We start from the raw sequence: 17,108 nt of genomic DNA, 5'->3' as shown, positions 1-17,108 counted from the left end.
AAATTCTCCAGGAAAAAAAAAAAAATGCAACCAATGTGTTTGGGCTACGTGGAAGATATTATTGATGAGTGTGTACAAGAGATGATAAAGCATCAAAAAAAAAAAAAGGTCGTAAGACACTGGGCAAATGAAACTTTTATAATTTAAAAAAGAAAATAAAGCAAATAATAGAAATGGAATGATTATGAACTCCAGGCAAAAATAGTTCTACAAGAAATTGAGTATGGCCATAGTATACTGGCTCTGCAGTGAACAATATTTGTAAAATCATCATAATATAAACACTGATTATAGATTCAATCGAACCTGTGATATGAGTATATTGAGAGGAATGAGAGGTGGGAAGTGTGAGGATGTATGAGAGTTAAGTCCCTATTGTCTATCATGGCAGTAAATCAATAGATACTAACTTAAATCAACAGATCAAGAAATCTCATTACACATTATTGTTTAGAAATATGTAGATAAATACCAGGGGAAACAGTTGAGGAGCAGAAAGCAGAAGCCTCTTGGAAAATGGCCTGTGGGTGGGAACTGTTACTTTTCATTACAACCTTTTTAGTACTAATTGGCTTTTAAAAACATGTACTTGGAATATTTTAATATATTTAGTAAATAAAACCAAAGAACCAGGAAAACGAATGATAGATTGGTTATTAATCTAAATGACTCTCTAATTAGTGGAATGTCAGGATAAGTAAAATTCAGAAACTACAGAATATGGATTGGGGGAGGTCGAAAGGGTACAGTTCAAACACGAGTTTATACTGGTATGTTTCAATTGTACCGTGGTTATTTATGAAATGTACTGGGTTTTAGAAAACATACACTAAAGTATTTAGGAATAAAGGGACATCATGTCTGTGACTTACTCTCAAGTGATTTTTGGGGAAAAACACATATGTATGTGTGTATATATATATGGAGAGAGAAAGCAAATGAGGTAAAATATTAACAATAGGAAACTCTAGGTGAAGATTATATAGGAATTCTTTATATTATTCTTGCCAGTTTTCTGTAAGCTTTAAATTATTTTAAAATAAACAGTTTTGTCATTTTGATAGGTAAGAAAAAGTATTAGAGTGGTTTTCATTTTATTTTAATTATTAGTACAGTTGAACACTTTTATGTTAATAGATCATTCTGATTATCTGTTTATGTTCTTTGCTCATTTTACATCATGGTGTTTATCTCTTCCCTATTGGTTTGTAAAAGCCATTTAAAAATCCTTTATCTGCCATATACATTGCATTTCTTGTTTTCTGTAGCCTTCTAATTTTGTTACAAATTTTTCTTTTTAATCTTGGACGACTGGCATATACATACAGTTCTGAAAACCAGACTTGTAGTTATTCTAGAAATTTAGATATCCTGTTGTTCATTCTGCAACTGTATATTAATAGGCAAAAATAATCTTAGTTACAATCCCATCCTCAATTTAGCTATGTCGGCCCTCATCTGTCAGCCCTTATACTTTTTCTCCAAACCACCTATTACCTATTATCTTGGCATCGTTGGTAATAGAAAACATCTTTTTATTAAAAAAAACAAAACTTAAAAGAACACACAGCACTATGGTTCTTTTTTTCTTTTATACCTACAGCACCTGGTCTTCCTAGCTGGTCTCCCATCCAAGTACTAACCAGGCCCGACTCTGCTTAGCCTCCGAGATCAGACAGGATCAGGCACGTTCATGGTGCCATGGCCGTAGACTCAGCACTATGTTTTTTTTTTTTTTAAATAAATATTAAATACTTTGCAACTGTGCAGAAACAGGGCATCCTTATAAGATTATCATAATAAGATTTTTAGGCAATCACAATGTTTTTTGATGCAGAAAATGAATGTAAACAGTTGAAATGCAAAATGAAGAATTCTTGATAATACAAATAATTGAATGAAAACCTAATTACCTTTAAGTTCCGGAAGCCCTGAGTGAAAGTCTTTACCTTCAATCATCTCATAGTCTAGAAAGGAAGACATTTAAGAACTAGGGTTACACTCCCTGCAGATAAGGACAATGAGAGCAGATACGCAGAAGACAATGAGTCTTGCAGAGGAGGGAGCTTTGTCTTGAGAGGGGTGGAGTTAGGGAAACCTTCATGGGAGAGGTGATAACTGAGCTAAAGAAGCCTCTCAGGATATCAGAAGGCCATTCAACCCAAAGGCACAAAGTCCGAAGTTACTCATTTGATCCCTCAAATTCTGTAAGGTGGGTGCTATTATCTGTTGCACAAAGCAGGGAATAGATTCGTAACAGGTTAAATAACTGATGCAGGTCACATGCTAGCAAGTGGAGGTGCTGAGGTTCAAAAACAGACTGTGATCCTAGCCTATGTGCTACACTGATTCTCTGGATATGCCAAGATAGGCCTTCCATCAAAATGCACAACATCCACGAAAGCCCACTATTTCTCAGGGATGGTAAGACTGATGCATCAATGTTCTCTATCTGAAATTTTGAGAACTGGCATGGTATGAACATATTTTATGGAAGAATGGGTTCAGGTAAGGGCGGATATGGGCATTGTGGTCAAAGAATGAATTTTGCGATTTCAAGATCCAGGAGGATGAACAAATGAGAAGCTAAGGCGATCATTGGAGTTTAAAGATGAAACATTTGCGAAATATAGGTCCCCTAAGGAGAGTCAATAAGGGGTTAGAGGTGAGAAAATAACACGTGCTGAGGTCATCAAGAAGGGTGTGTGTGGGTGTGTGTGTGTGTTTACTTCCTGGAGATTGGGAAGGAGAATTAGGATGAAGAAACACAGTATAGTACAATGTCCTGATCTTCAAAAGAAGAGGTTGCTTCTGTGGTAGGACAATGTCTTGGAAATGAAAAACAGGGTTTAGAGGTATATTCTAGTACAGGTTGAGGAAAGAAGTGATGACCAGGGAGGAAAGTTGGGGGTCCCTTAAGGTGAGGTCTCGGAAGAGAACCCGTGGGAAAAGGCAGAGGTTTGAGGAAACAGGTTTACAGTGGAATAGGGCTTCCCCGGGTTCCTTTGTAGGAAGTCGCTAGGGCAAACTTAGTGGAGAGCATAGACGAACCTGGGAAAGAACGAGCTGAGTTAGATAGGAAGGAAAGTATGGGGGAGCATGGGCTTGTTTGGAAGCCTGACGGAGACCTATACCCTGGAAAGGAGAGGGGGTGCCCCTCAGGCGGTGATTGGTCCTCGGAAGTACTCAGTGGCAGTAGACAGCCTGACCACCGACCATGTCTGATGGGCACTGGGAGGCATGACAGGGCTGTACCGGGGTGGGTCAGGGGACCCTCTGCTTCGACACACTCAACTTCCCAGGGCTGAAGTGGGTCTTGGGGATCAGAGCTCTCTCCTCTCGTCTTCCACGTGAGAACCGCGAGGCCCAGAGAGGTTAGGCAGCCTACCCAAGGTCACACATTACTTCAGTCCTGACGTCCACCCCGGGCCTGTTCTACTTCACACCCTTGCTCTGGCAGACGCATTTTGGCCTTTTCAGCAGCAGCGAGACACCAAGGGACGCATCCCCTCTGTGAAGAGAAACCCTCGGGCGTCATCTGGGCAGGAAACCGCCTCTGCCCCGCCCGCTACTCGGCACGGCTGCACCTGCGCGTCGCGGTTGCGGCCGGCGCTTCGCTGCGCGGGGGCCGCGGCAGTCGCTGCGACCAAATAAAGAAGGGAAAGTACAGCGGGTGACTGCACCCGGAGCGTGCGCCGAGGCTGTGCGTCAACCTCCGGCCACGGCTGAGTTATTTTGGACCAGGCTGCTAAATTAGTCACGCAGAGGGCACTTCTCCAACCCACGGCTCACCGAGCACATTCACCAGCGTGCAAACCGGGCGACGCCGGCGCAGCTCCAGGGGGAATGGATGCCGCCTGACGCGGTCTGACGCGGCCTCCCGCGCTCCAGCTTCCCCGTGGCCCAGCGCGGCCCGAGGGCGGCCCCTGAGAGACTAGTGGAGGCGCCACCGCGAGGGCCAAGGCGGGAAAGGCGACCGCGGGCGCCGATTCCGCTGGCTCGTCTCCCCCTGGCGACCCGCCTCTGCGCTGGGAGAAGAGAACAGCGGCCGCCGCTAGGACTCAGACGCTGTTACTGGGAGACAACCGTCAACTACGGGGCGTGGCAAGGGCGTGGCGGGCCCAAGGGGGCGTGGCGGGCGCGCCTCAAAGGGGCGGGGTGTGATGGGGCCTGGCGTCGCGCGAAGGGGCGCGGCAAAGTGCGGAGCGCGATGCGCACGCGCGCAGGGTCCGCCGCGGTAGGCCGGCGTCTTTCTGGCGGCGTCGAGCCTTAGCCGGACGCAGGTACAGTGGTGGAAGCGTCAGCGCCGGGCCGGGGCCGCTTGGGCCGAGCTGCCGGATTGTGGAGGGTGGAAACGGTCGCTGTCGGTGGGGAGGGATGAGGATGTGGGAGGGGCAGCCACGGCGGAAGCAGGAAGTGCAGCGGGGGCGGTGGTGTCTCCCAGGAGCGAGGTCTGGCCTGTAAAGAGGCTCCTCAGGGAGAAAAGACGAAGCGAGAGTTCCCGGGGGGAATTCTCCTACTCAGCCCCCAACCGGGCGGGACCGCGTCGCGCCTACGTGGGTCCAAGCCCAAGGTGCAAGTTGCAAGGCGCAGCCAGCTCCGGTGACCAGCTTGTCCTGGTTTTGCCGTCTTGTGCCGATTTTAGCACTGACAGATTGCAGGCCTCCAGCCCACTGAACTGACCCTATTCTGCTGCTTGCGGCTCCACCCGGCGTAGACGTGGGAGGTTTTTTCATATAAGGCTTTTTTAACACTACTTTTAAAATATTAGGATGAAGGTATCCTGCACAACACGTTCCCGACCAGGCCGAGCCATGCGTGTCCTTGTAAGGTAAAAACTTCAAGGGGAACCTTCCTCCCTAAAGGTAGGAAGAATACAGGGAAGAATACAGGAGGGCACATCTTGCTTGCTATTTTGCCCAGTAGAAGTCACATTTCAGCCCAGTTGTGGAGCAGTGAGGGTGATTCTGTGCTATCAGAGCTTTGACAGTAGAGACCTCAAGTTTGGAATTTTTCCCACATTCTGGACCCCCAGGATTCAGATGTCTAGCCTGAATAGCCATTAGCTTAAATTTTCCCATCAATTATCATTAAACTGGAAAAATCTAGATAATTACAAAATGTGATAGGTTCCAGACAGAGCCGTCCAATTATTTTCCTTTTTCAACTCAGAAAGCCTCATAGTGGAACAGCTGTTTGATCCATTCAAATGAAAGGATGAAAACTCTACCTAAGAACACGATGTGAATGGAAGAGACCTGTCATTGTGAGTATGGCTTTTGATTAGTCACCCGATGTCTTCCCAGGGTGGCATGACTTTGAGAGGATAAACTTCAGTGGCTGAGACACATTATCAGCCTGAACTGGCAGGCCTTACATTATTTTTTTGTTTTGTTTTGGACATCTTTGAGCCCTATTGGGAAGGATGAGTATTTCTCATGTGTCCTTAAGGAGTCAATTCATAATATTGTTATTAGTACCTAAATGACAGTAGGAAATTGGAAATCAGGTTACCATTCGTGGTTACCACTAGTTTTTATAATGGGATCAGTGGTGGTAAGAGATGGAGGAATGAATTTTATGATTTTCCCCCCACTTTTCTAGATAATCTTCCCCCAAAATAGATTGGAAATGAGGAAAGCGAACAGTGGTTTGATGTGGCCCCTCTAAGGCATTAACAATCAATCATTCTAATCTAGGGGGACATTAGAGATGCATGTGGAGGATAAGTAGATTAAAGTCACGAGCATAGATGTGCATTCTATATTTGACCTGTCGTGTTTTCTTGGTAGATGCAAATAGTACGTCACTCAGAACAGACACTAAGAACAGCTCTCATCTCAAAGAACCCAACACTTGTGTCCCAGTATAAGAAGTTAGATGCCGGGGAACAGCGTTTGATGAACGAAGCCTTGCAGCCCACCAGTGATCTCTTTGGACCTATTATCTTGCATTCTCAGTCAGATTGGATCACCTCTCATCCTGAGCCTGCCCAAGACTTTGAAGAGTTTTTCAGTGATCCTTACAGAAGAACACCCTCTCCAGAGAAATGCAGTATTTATATACAATGCATTGGTATATATTGTAATAGTCTGGATTTGGTTGGTTTTGCAATGCTGCCGTTGCCAGGAAGAGTTTGGGCTATTGATGTCATTCAAGGGGGTAGTTTTTATGATCATTTTCGACATTCATTCCAATAGTGGAAGTTTCGTAGATAAACTTCCTTAAAAGAAGAAGACATTTTGTTTCTTTCTAATTCATATTCATATCAATGAATGATAAAGATGTTTTGAAAATTTTGAGTTGGTTTGTTTCTAATTCCACATTTCTAATTATAGACTGTGTAAAGACCGAATATTTTAATCATCTTAAAATCTGTCTTTACATTTTCTCTTATAGGATCTCTAGGAAACACCAGAATAATCAGTGAAGAATATATTAAATGGCTCAAGGGCTACTGTGAAGCATTTTTCTATGGCTTGAAAGTAAAACTCCTAGAACCGATTCCTGTCTCTGCAACGAGGTGTTCCTTTAGAGTCAATGATAACACCCAAAACCTACAAATACATGCAGGTGAATTAAACAACTTTACAGTTTGAATTGAGTAAAAGCTATGTATCATTTATACATTTCTTTTTAAAATAGGGCACATCCTGAAGTTCTTAAAAAAGAGGAAACCTGAAGATGCCTTCTGTGTTGTGGGAATAACAATGATTGATCTCTACCCAAGAGACTCCTGGAATTTTGTCTTCGGACAGGCCTCTTTGACAGATGGTATTCCTTTTTGACATTGTTGATGGAAACTTCCTCAACTTGAGAATATTTGAAGATGTAGAATGAGAGAAAAAATTTTAACCAATTATAATTTTGATACTTAAAACTATAATATTTCTGGTGCAGCATCATGCCTTAGTGTTGTTGATAGATTCCGATTATCTGGGTTCCTCCCAGGTTAGCCATTCACTACCTGTATGACCTTGAAGCTAATAATACCTATTTAACAGAGTCATTTTGAGATAATTTACACAAATGTGCCCATACATATATACCTGGCACACATACAGGCCTTCAGCACAACAGATGAGAAATGTAGATAATTCAGTAGCAAGGCGAATTAAATTAAGGACATTTGAACTGTAATTAGCATAAATGAAAATCTTGCTACTTGTTTTTCAACTCTATTTTGGTCTTTCCTTCAGGAATCTTGCTTTCTTGAGTTGTTGCTTGTCTTTTCTTTGTAGGTGTGGGGATATTCAGCTTTGCCAGGTATGGCAATGATTTTTACAGCTCACACTATAAAGGCAAAGTGAAGACGTTGCAGAAAAAATCTTCAAGTGACTATTCCATTTTTGATAACTATTACACTCCTGAAGTGACTAGTGTTTTGCTGCTTCGGTCCTGTAAGGTGAGTTGTTTAAAAATCCTATAGGAGTATTTTTTTTAAAGAGATTCTAATTCCCTAAATTGTACATCACTAGTCCTGAAGGTAATATTATTAATGAGTTTGTATCATTTGTATGCTTTTGGTGGCTGTTGCTTGGCTGAAATGATCAATAAACAATTTAAATGGATACCTTAATATTGAAATTTACAGCACCTATGCTAGATTTTTGTCCTGTTAGTTACATGCAGCTTTAGCTGTACTCATATCGTCACCATTAGTTTTAATTCCAGAATTCTGGTGTGAGTAGGTAACCTACACTTTCAGACTGCTGTGGTCATCAAATGAAGCTGTCTTGCTGGGGGCTGGGGACTCTACTCTCTGGCCTTTCTCTTGGGCTCCAGGCTACCTTCTACTGCAGTTAGTTCTGCTGACAGTTCCAGATGTCTCCCCTACTACTGCTCCTTGGAAATCCCATCTCCTCATTTTCCATAGCCAGGGACGTAGGCTTTTCTGCTTTCAGCAGCACTGTTTGCTGGGGTTTGAGAACTACACCTCATGGAACAGTGTTTTAGTGTACGTTCCCTGTATCAGCATCATCTGATATGCTTGTTAACATGCAGGTCAAGCCCATCCTCCCAGACCTTCTGACAGCATCTCTGGGAGAAGGGCCCCAGAATCTGAATGGTAACACAGACTCCACTGGTCTAGAGCACTGGCTCTCAACTGGCAACAGTTTTACCTACCTCCCAGGGAACAAGTCAGGAGACATCTCTGGTTGTTACAATTGGGGAGGGGATGCAACTGGCATCTCGTAGGTAGAGGCCAGGGATGTTGCTAAGCATCCTACAGGGCATAGGACAGCATCCTTCCCATGAAGAATGATCTGTGATCCCACCGAAAGTATAGTGGTGTCAAGGTTGAGAAACCCTGGGGTAATTAAGCAGTTAAGTATAGTGAGGAAGGCAGTGAGACCTTTAAGGAAATGAGGGATTAAGTCTGATTAGATTCCTGTAAATTTGTTTCTTGTAAAGCAAGAAAAAGGATGTGTAACTCATTGTTGATGATGGTGGTGCTCTAAAGCCTCAATGTGAATGTCTTGCAGACTTTAACCCACGAGATTGGACACATATTTGGAGTCCGGCACTGCCAGTGGCTTGCTTGCCTAATGCAAGGCTCCAACCACTTGGAAGAAGCTGACCGGCGCCCCCTAAATCTGTGCCCTATCTGTTTACGCAAGTTGCAGTGTGCTATTGGCTTCAAGATTGTAGAAAGATACAAAGTAAATGGTTGTGTGTGGGGGGGTGGGGTGGTGTCAAAAAAAGCGGGGAAGTGATAATATAAGTAGCAAACTACGATTTTCTGTTAGGCCCTTCTCTGGAGTTGTCATTTATCAGAGGAAATTAGTGCAAAGATAAGCAGGAAGCTGTGGTTTCAAAAAAACATGCAAAGAAATAGCCTCCTTAAAAACTCTGATTTGCATCTGAGTGCCTTACACTTATAGTTCAATGAAAAACAGTGGACGAGGTTTCTGTATTTGCCACTCATTTAGGGCAAGAGAGCCTGACTGTGCAGAGCAGAATAAATAATACATGTGGCAAAGTTGATTTTGAAAAATGATCAAAATATGTAGAGGTGATTTATCTTTCCATACATGGGACAGAGGTATGATATTCATTAGGAGGAAAAGATTATTTTAAGAGGGAAGAGAAGAAAGTATGTAATCTCAGTATGTGTGTGAATGTACATGTGTCCACACATGACCACAAACGTATTGGTATACATCAGGTAACTTAATGGGTACAGCTCCTCATCCAGGTGACTGCAATACATGTCTACACGTGTATCTTCACTTAATGTGTCTACTCTCAACTGTGTGTGCTCTTACATATGTGTACATGTTCACATCAAATTAAAAACACCCCGTGGAACATTTAGCAAGTTGAGAAAAAATTATCCTCTCACCCTAAGAAACTGTGAGGATTAGTGTATTTTTCATCTTTTCTGCTCTGCGTACTCCTGACTGTAATTGGTAAGCATAATTTACATACTTTTGGTATTGTTAGGTCCTGGAGGGCCCTATCCCTTGCCCTGTCCTGTAGGAGCCACACTCCTCACCTTTTGTGTGGAAACCGGACCTTGCAACGTCTGGGTTGGCAGCACTACATGCTCACCCCCCGTTTCACTGCACTTTCCTCTCTTCCTTGCCAATTTACCTGCCTGAGATATTTCCATCAAAAATGCCGGCCTCAAGCCCCATATAAGTTTCAGGTCCCCTTACATTCAGAGCTGACGCCATCTTTGGCTCAGCCTAGCTGTCACTCTGCTACAGTAAACCTTGCTTAATCCCTTCGGCCTTGTGCGTGCCTTCTTCGGCGAACCTAACAGGTACATGTCTCAGTTTGTCATCACTGTTTTTTCATGTTCATGAGCATCTTTATCAAATGGAACATCTTCATGGGATAATGTAAGTCACTGACTTAGATAAGCTGATTTAGAAGCCAATGTATTCTCTTGCTTAAAACTATTTTTGCTGTGCTTTGTGAAAATATGAATCTGTGTTCTGGTTTTCAAGGCGCTGGTGAAGTGGATTGATGATGAATCTGCTGACACACCTGGAGTCACTCCGAAACATAGTCGTGAGGATAATGTCAATTTGCCAAAACCTGTGGAAGCCTTTAAAGAGTGGAGAGAGTGGATAATAAAATGCCTTGCTGTTGTCCAAAAATAAGAACTTCAAATAGGAATAATTAAATAAAGACTTGCACATTATGCTTTCCTTTGGGTAGAGGACTTCACTGGGATAAACTTTACTGATTCTGCCCTGTATCAAAGTAACAGAAGCACCTTTAAAGTACCCAAACTTTAATGAGGCTCATTTTGAATGATAAGAATTCTCAACTCCTTTACTTCTGTCTTAGTAGCCTGGTCTGTGGCAGCTAGCACATCATTTCCATTCTTCAAATATGTGTATGTCTCCTAAGAGAGCTAGGATTAGCAGTAACTAGTAAGTAAATAAACAGTGTAAACATAGCTGTATATATCTCAAGAAAGGATTTTCAAGGAACCTAATTTCCAAGGGGTGATTTCTGCTTCAATTTTTAGAGAGAGGTGCCCCCTCTCTGTTAGACCCAGCAAGGTCACCTTCTCCATTCACATCCCTTCTTTTCTGTGAACTTTCTCTGCCCTCTGGCCTGCCTGACCTCTTGTTTCTCTGCTTCTTGTCAGCTTCTCCCTGAAAGAAGCAACAGCGTGTGTTGATTTTTAGCAGCTTTAAATATGACCGTCTCTAGAATATTTACAAGTGAAAATAGGAGTAGTACTAATACTATAACAGCGGTGAGGGGGAGGGAGAGTGTACATTGCAATTGTCAGCTTTAACCCATATAGTCATTTGGAATTCTTACAATTTGTTATAATGGTCCTTATGTTTGAGTGTTGCACTTTTCCTATGGGATTAGAGCAGCTGTTGGGTTTATTCCTACAATAATGTCTCTCACTTTGCAGTAAGTGTTTGCTTGAGAAGGGGAGACAGTGTGATGGGCTTACCTGTCAGTGTGTTAAGAATGCCCATGATTCCCATCCGGCTGTGAACATCAGCTTCATTTCCATGGTGGGGAACAGGTTGAAAACCTCAGATGCAACAAACCACCTCTGCTAGATTACTGAGTGACGTGAGCAGAGAGCATTTCCCCCTTTCCCATCTTAACCTTGAGGGTGAAACTTAAAGGTAATTGTTACTTTTAACTTTGAAAATTTAATTCTTAAAAAAATTAATAATAAAATAAAAACCTTAATTCTTTTCCTGTTATGCAGTATGATTTAAACCACATTTTATAACCAAATCAATGGATTCCCTTACATTCACTCCCCTACTTGATTAAATCTGAGTCATTTCGAAAATTAGCAAATGGTGGTTTGCCAGTAAAACCAAATGGAGAGTGAACACTTGCTAATTTATTACTGAGAACCCAATGGCTCATAAAACTTACGGCTTTTATTACCCCGAATAATATATTTTCTCCAAATAATGTATTTTTGGTTATTCTCAATTTTGTTTTTCATTTTCCTACAAGGTAAGCACATTTTAGCCCTGTAGTTCAGTGTTACTGCAATTTTCTTTATTGTGCTTTCCAGATATTTTGTTTTTCATTAATTGAAGTTTTGTGGCAACCTGTATCGAATAAGTGTATTGGTGTCATTTTTTCAATAGGTTTTGATGATAGTTAACATTTTTAGCAATAAAGTATTTTTAAATTAAGGTATGCGCATTGTTTTTTAGACATAATGCTATTGCACACTTTATAATAGACTATAGTATAGTATAGTGTAAACGTACCTTTTACATGCACTGAGAAACCAAAAAAATTTGTGTCGATTAATTGTAAAATTTCCCTTTATCGCTGTGGTCTGGAACAGAACCCTCTGGATCTCTGAGATATGCCTGTACTTACAAACAACTCATTCTGTGAGGTGCGTAAACTGGGAGTTACAATTATTTGGACAAGATGTAATGCTCATTTGTACTAGTCTGCACTGTGAAATCAGGAGAAAGATCTATTAAATTCTTCAGTCTTGTTAAAAATTGGACAAACAAGGTTTTGTAACAGGCATTTATTCAAAATCATCACTTAAGTGTTGTGTATAACTAATTATTGGGTTGTATGTTCTTTTGGGCAATTTCTTAGGGTTGTTTAAAAATACAATCTGTTTACAGCAAATAAATTTCGTGTCCTATAGGTAAATCTTTGTAGTTTTAAAAATTTATTTCCACTCAGTAACAAATTCATGCAGATTTTGCTCTGCAAATGCTGAATGAACAAGATATTTTTGTAAGTGGAGAATTAATTTTCCACTGACTAAACACTATTCTAGAAATAAGTGAATCAGAAATGCTGTTCACGTTGGGGCGTTTGGAATTAGTAATACTCAGGTCAAGGGAAGGATTAAGCGTTGACATTTCAGTCCGCCAAGACGTTTAATGGGGAGGGTTAAACAGAAGGAAGTGGCAGGGATTCTACTTCGGTTGTTGTCCAGCTTGTTCTTAGAAGCGCAAATTCCCCTGATATGAGTACTGTTAAATTTCTAACCCTTTGGGTTCTCTTTTGGGAGCAAGCTCCTAAAACTGTAGCAGTAGGCGGCGGGACCTTCGGCCCGCCCTGCGTGCTGGCCCTTCCCCTGCAGGAAGCCGCATAGGTGTCCAGAGCTAAGCCGGAGCCGAGACCGGGCGCCTGGAATGGCAGCTGTGAGCCAGCACCCCAGTGCGCCCCTGCTTCTGTTCAGGAGACGTCTCGCCGGCGCCACCAGAGCGCAGGCTTGAGACTCAGCCTCTCAGGGCGCTGGAACCGCAAGACCTCGGAGGGGGGAGCACCCGACCTCACCCACCTGCTGGTGCTCACGTGGGCTGCGCCCCAGGCGAGGCCTGGAAAATGCGTCTGGCCTTGCAGCAGAGCCGTAAGTGGAATCAGTTCTTGGTAGAGCATTTAAAAAGTGCTTCCTCAAAGAGTGTGAATTTCAGTCACATCCTCTGTTCTGATCGATAACCTAGAGTAGCACTGTCTGATACAAATATAATATGAATCACATATGTTATTTAAACTTTTCTAGTCACATTGGCAAATGCAAAAGGAAGCAGGCAAAATTAATTTCAATCATATATTTTATTTAAGACGTCCAAAATATCATTTCGACATGTAATATAAAAATTATTGAACCATTTTACTTTCTATTTATGTACTAAGTCAGCAAATTCCGGCATGTTCACATATACAGCACACTTCAGTTCCAACTGGGCCCATTTCAAGTGCTCAGCAGCTCCAGGTAGCTCATGGCTGCTGCACTGGACAGCCCCAGCTCTAGGTTAGTACCAATTTCTAGTCTACATGGAAAGACGTACCTATGAAGTTAATAGGAGAGAAAACTTTTTAGAAGAAAAGGTCATGCGGGGCTCCTGACAGTACGGTGTGTTGATATTCAGTCTGAAAGGTTTTGAACACTGTGGGGCCTCTGGAGTCAGCATTGGTTAGGGCTTGATACTTGCTGTTCTCTGTGTCAGATTGTTTTTGTAGCCTCTCATTGCCAAGGGCCTGCTGGTATTTCCTTTAAATGCATTTCTATTTTTGGAAAGCAGAACTGTGAAGTGTTAATGATATGGGTATTGCTGAGCCCATTTCACAGATGAGGAAACAAGCCTGCAATAGCTAAGTAAGCTGTGTAGTGACAGAAAGGGGACCAGATCTCAAGTGTCCCTAATTTCCATTCTGCTTTGCTTTCACTGTGCTGCCTGACTTCATAAGAAGTAAAATACCACAAACCTAAACAATTCTTTTCAGATTGTTTATAGAAGGGATTATAACATTATAAACTTTTTCAACCTATTTCTATTCAAGTGGGGTCATCTGGGGTTACTCAAAGTTATAGCAATCAGAGTACTTTCCTGTAGCACCAAAAAAAAAAAAGAGTTTCGGTATCCAGAAAAGCGCTTGCTACCAGTTGAGGTATTTTCAAAAAAGGATCATGAAAAAAATGTCTACTGGGCATAGGTTAAGTTAAAATCTGCTCCAGAAATATGTTAAAACTCAAAGCCTCAAAGCCCTCATTTGCATATCCACCCTAGTGGTCATTTCTTCCCACTGTTTAGTCTCTGATGGATCTGTTACCTTCCTCACACCTGACTTCCGTATAGAAGACATTATCTCTGGGCCCTTTGAGACCCATCTCCGATGTGGGACCAGTAGGCTTTGAGCACCATGCTTTCTGTATCCGCTACGGTGGTCCAAATGCTTCATAGCAGCACCAGACGCTCTTGAGCTATAAATGTGAAGAGATACCAACATTTTTCTCTTGAAAAACTCAGTGGAAAAGGAAGAACCCATTCATTTATTCATTCAACAGTATTTTGGAGCATCACCTACCATGTGCCAAGCTCTGCTGAAAACCTTGAACATATAGCAAGAACAAAATACTCCCACCCTGATATACAGATAATAAATCAGTAGACAGATCCTTTTATAACAGCGTCAGAGTGAAGGGATAGAGACAGTGCCATTTTGGATAGGATAGTCAGGAATGCCTCCTCAGGGGGGACATTGGAGGGGACCAAATCGAAGTGTCACAACACCGCATCCACAGCAAGGGACGGGCGTGCCAGGCAAAGGGGAGGACAAAAGCCAAGGCCCGAGGCTCGTGATTTCAAAGAGCAACGCGGAGGCCAGTGCAGCTGGCGCGGCCAGTGCGAGCGGAGAGCGATAGCGTCCGGCCTTCCACGAAGAGCCCATTGTCAAGGATTAGGCTCGAATGGGACCGCGTCCGACTTGGGCCTTGAACAGATGTCGTAAGGCTTCGACACGGGAAACGAAGGCCAGGGTGCGGCGGGTGGGTGGGTGAGTAGCAAGAGTGGGAGCAGTCAGGCAGATCGGAGATTATTACAGAAATCTGGCTCAGACGACATCGGTTCGGATCAGGGTTCTGGTAGTTTGGCCAGAGCAGTCAGGTTCTGGACACATTTAGGAAGTGGAGCCCATGAGGGTTTGTGGAGGAGCAGGTTTGGAGAGGAGGGTCAGGAGTTCTGCTGAGGACTTCTTAAGTTGGAAATGCCTGGTTGGCAGTCATCTACTGTCACGTGGGCCTGTATAAGTACAGAGCTTGGTGGAAAAGTCTGGTGTAGAACGAAGGTCGTGAGTGTAGAGAAGGTTCTTAAGATTTTGGTCAAATTCTAGGGGAGTCAGTTGCTAGGATAGTTTGTGTGCTTGTTCATTTCTTGAGTTGCTGGAAAGGTACATGAATAATATAACTGCATGGCCACAGTTTGTATTAGATTCTCTCGATAATCTTTGGTGAAAACAACAATCTCTGGTGGGCTCTATTTAACAGACCGTTATAGATAAAGGGTTCTGGGATATCCATTTTGCTGTACAATTTCCTCTTCGGATATCCATAGTCAATGACGTAATTTTGATTTGGATGTGAGAGGGTTTTTTTTCACCTGAAAAGAGAAGTTGCATGTTCTTGAACTTGTCAGTTTTCTCGTTTGGCAGGCCGATGGAGTCATTACAGAAACAGGACACCAGGGGCCGCTACGTTCCTTACTTATAAGGCAGTGGCCGGCACACCTGCTGGAGCTTGTGGTCCTGGCTTATATTAGCCTCTGTATAACAAACAAAGCTGAAGACAAGGACAGGGTCTCTGTTCTCAATGCCATGTATAGTTATGGGAGTGACCTTGTACCATATAACATGCCTGAATTGTCTTTAATTGGTCATTGAAAGTAATGTTTGTAACCACTTACAAATTTAAAGGCTATGGCTTCTAAATTCTAGGTCCCTATTAGTGAGCCCTATATGTGGAAACTTTTAAAAATAAGGACTTGTAATTTCTTCATGAGTTTTAGAATGTTTGAAAAGGAGTACAGAAATCTAAGTGTAATAAATACCTCTTGGTGACTTCAGTGGTAATCTGGGCCATGGGAACCATGATTTAGAATCCTTTCTCTATCTAATCATCATGGATTAAGCTAAAAGAAATGCAAATAGATGCACAAGGGCTACATTATATACCATTGGAGTATCTAATTGAGAACTTTAATGTTTTGGAAACATTGTAACAGTGAAGGTTGCATTTGTCTTAAAGAGCACATGATTTTAATTCATTTTTGGAACTGGAGGAAATTTATGTTTTGGGAGGGGAACTGTCTACATTTCTACTCAAACCTTATTAGTCATTAAGGTTAAAGAAGACTCTTTAGTTACAGGAAATGAAAACTGGTAATTAATGTGCTCTCAGCTGTTTGATCTTTCCTATCTTTGGCACCTGTGATCCAAGAATCACTTTGACCACAATGATCCTTCTTACTGCTCAGGGCTGTTTAGCTTAGGGTTGTGCCACTGCTGGCACCTGTCCATTCTAGTTCCATAGATACACAGAGCAGAGGGGCCAGAAGCTACAGTGCACAGGCCAAACCCAGTCCCATTGCCTAGTTGTTCTTTATTGCCTGCAACCTACTACTAGTTTTTACCTTTTTCCATGGTTGAAAAGAATCAGTTTTTCATGACGTGTGAAAATTTTATGAAATTCAAATTTCAGTGGCCATAAATAAACATTTATTGAACCGGCCAGGATCATTTCTTTACACATTGTCTGTGGCTGCTTTTCCACTACTTCAGCAGAGTTGAGTACTCGTGACGGAGCCCACGTGGCCCGCAGAGCCTTAAATATTTACTACCTGAACCTCTACAGGAAGTTTCCCCAGTCCTGGCATGCAGTCTGTGCTCTTACTTAGAGGGTAGAACATTTTTTAGGACTAGTGTGTAGCTGAATATAGACAGTCTGAACTGTTCTCATTTATTACTTTTGATAGGCTTAGTTATTACTCTGTGGCTACTGTGATATCATTTCTTTCATATATTTTTCATTGATGAAATGATTAAGTTCAAAAAATAGTTCTTAGAAATGTTTGTCGATAGTAGAGCTAAAAGATTAATATATATTTTAAATCGATTTTAAATTCTCAACATTTTCAGAGAAATGAATATGGGTTGAGAGGTCTTCCAGGTGCTAATAACAAACACATGTTGTAAAGGAATTTCGAGACCCCGTTTCTCCTTCTAGTTCATGTAGCTCATACAATGGTGATCATAGAATGAGTTGTATTTGTAACTCTAATTGGATCAAATAATGAATGCTGATGTGTCAATAAAAACACTAACCAGTCTCTTTAAATAAAAAAGCT

At 42.2% G+C, this 17,108-nt stretch overlaps 2 protein-coding genes, 1 long non-coding RNA gene and 1 pseudogene across 11 annotated transcripts in view; 2 read left to right on the top strand and 2 right to left on the bottom strand.

Moving 5' to 3' along the window:
- The window catches only part of LOC120600003 (uncharacterized), a 35,870-nt gene extending 31,945 nt beyond the window's left edge, over positions 1-3,925 (bottom strand). Inside the window, exons 1-2 of the long non-coding RNA XR_005652053.1 lie at positions 3,793-3,925; positions 1,914-1,967 (exon numbers count right to left, since the gene is read on the bottom strand). This is a non-coding gene — a long non-coding RNA (uncharacterized LOC120600003). The remainder of the gene's footprint in view (positions 1-1,913; positions 1,968-3,792) is intronic.
- Positions 1,595-1,713, bottom strand: LOC120600442 (uncharacterized; annotated as a pseudogene).
- Positions 3,924-10,238, top strand: AMZ2 (archaelysin family metallopeptidase 2). Of its 5 annotated transcripts, XM_039859205.1 has the most exons (9): positions 4,207-4,283; positions 4,772-4,831; positions 5,173-5,266; positions 5,793-6,075; positions 6,400-6,573; positions 6,646-6,774; positions 7,242-7,405; positions 8,487-8,663; positions 9,957-10,238. In XM_039859205.1, the coding sequence occupies exons 4-9, from the start codon at positions 5,793-5,795 to the stop codon at positions 10,110-10,112; spliced, it is 1,083 nt and encodes a 360-aa protein (XP_039715139.1). In that variant the 5' UTR covers positions 4,207-4,283; positions 4,772-4,831; positions 5,173-5,266; the 3' UTR covers positions 10,113-10,238. The 5 variants fall into 5 exon arrangements, with proteins under 5 accessions (XP_039715143.1, XP_039715142.1, XP_039715139.1 ...); XM_039859209.1 differs by lacking the exons at positions 4,207-4,283; positions 5,173-5,266 and adding an exon at positions 3,924-4,052 and having other exon boundaries at positions 4,770-4,831; XM_039859207.1 differs by lacking the exon at positions 5,173-5,266.
- A 1,986-nt stretch (positions 10,239-12,224) lies between these two features.
- Positions 12,225-17,108, top strand: part of ARSG (arylsulfatase G) — a 90,966-nt gene continuing 86,082 nt past the window's right edge. For all 5 annotated transcript variants that reach the window (XM_039859198.1, XM_039859194.1, XM_039859201.1 and 2 more), the window contains exon 1: positions 12,225-12,835. The gene's annotated coding sequence lies outside the window, so the exon portion shown is untranslated. The remainder of the gene's footprint in view (positions 12,836-17,108) is intronic.

This window comes from Pteropus medius, unplaced genomic scaffold (genome assembly GCF_902729225.1).
Source record: "Pteropus medius unplaced genomic scaffold, Ma_sr-lr_union100, whole genome shotgun sequence".
Taxonomy (NCBI): Eukaryota; Metazoa; Chordata; class Mammalia; order Chiroptera; family Pteropodidae; genus Pteropus; species Pteropus medius.
The sequence above is the reverse complement of the archived record's forward strand: the minus strand, read 5'-3'. Positions and strand labels throughout refer to the sequence as shown.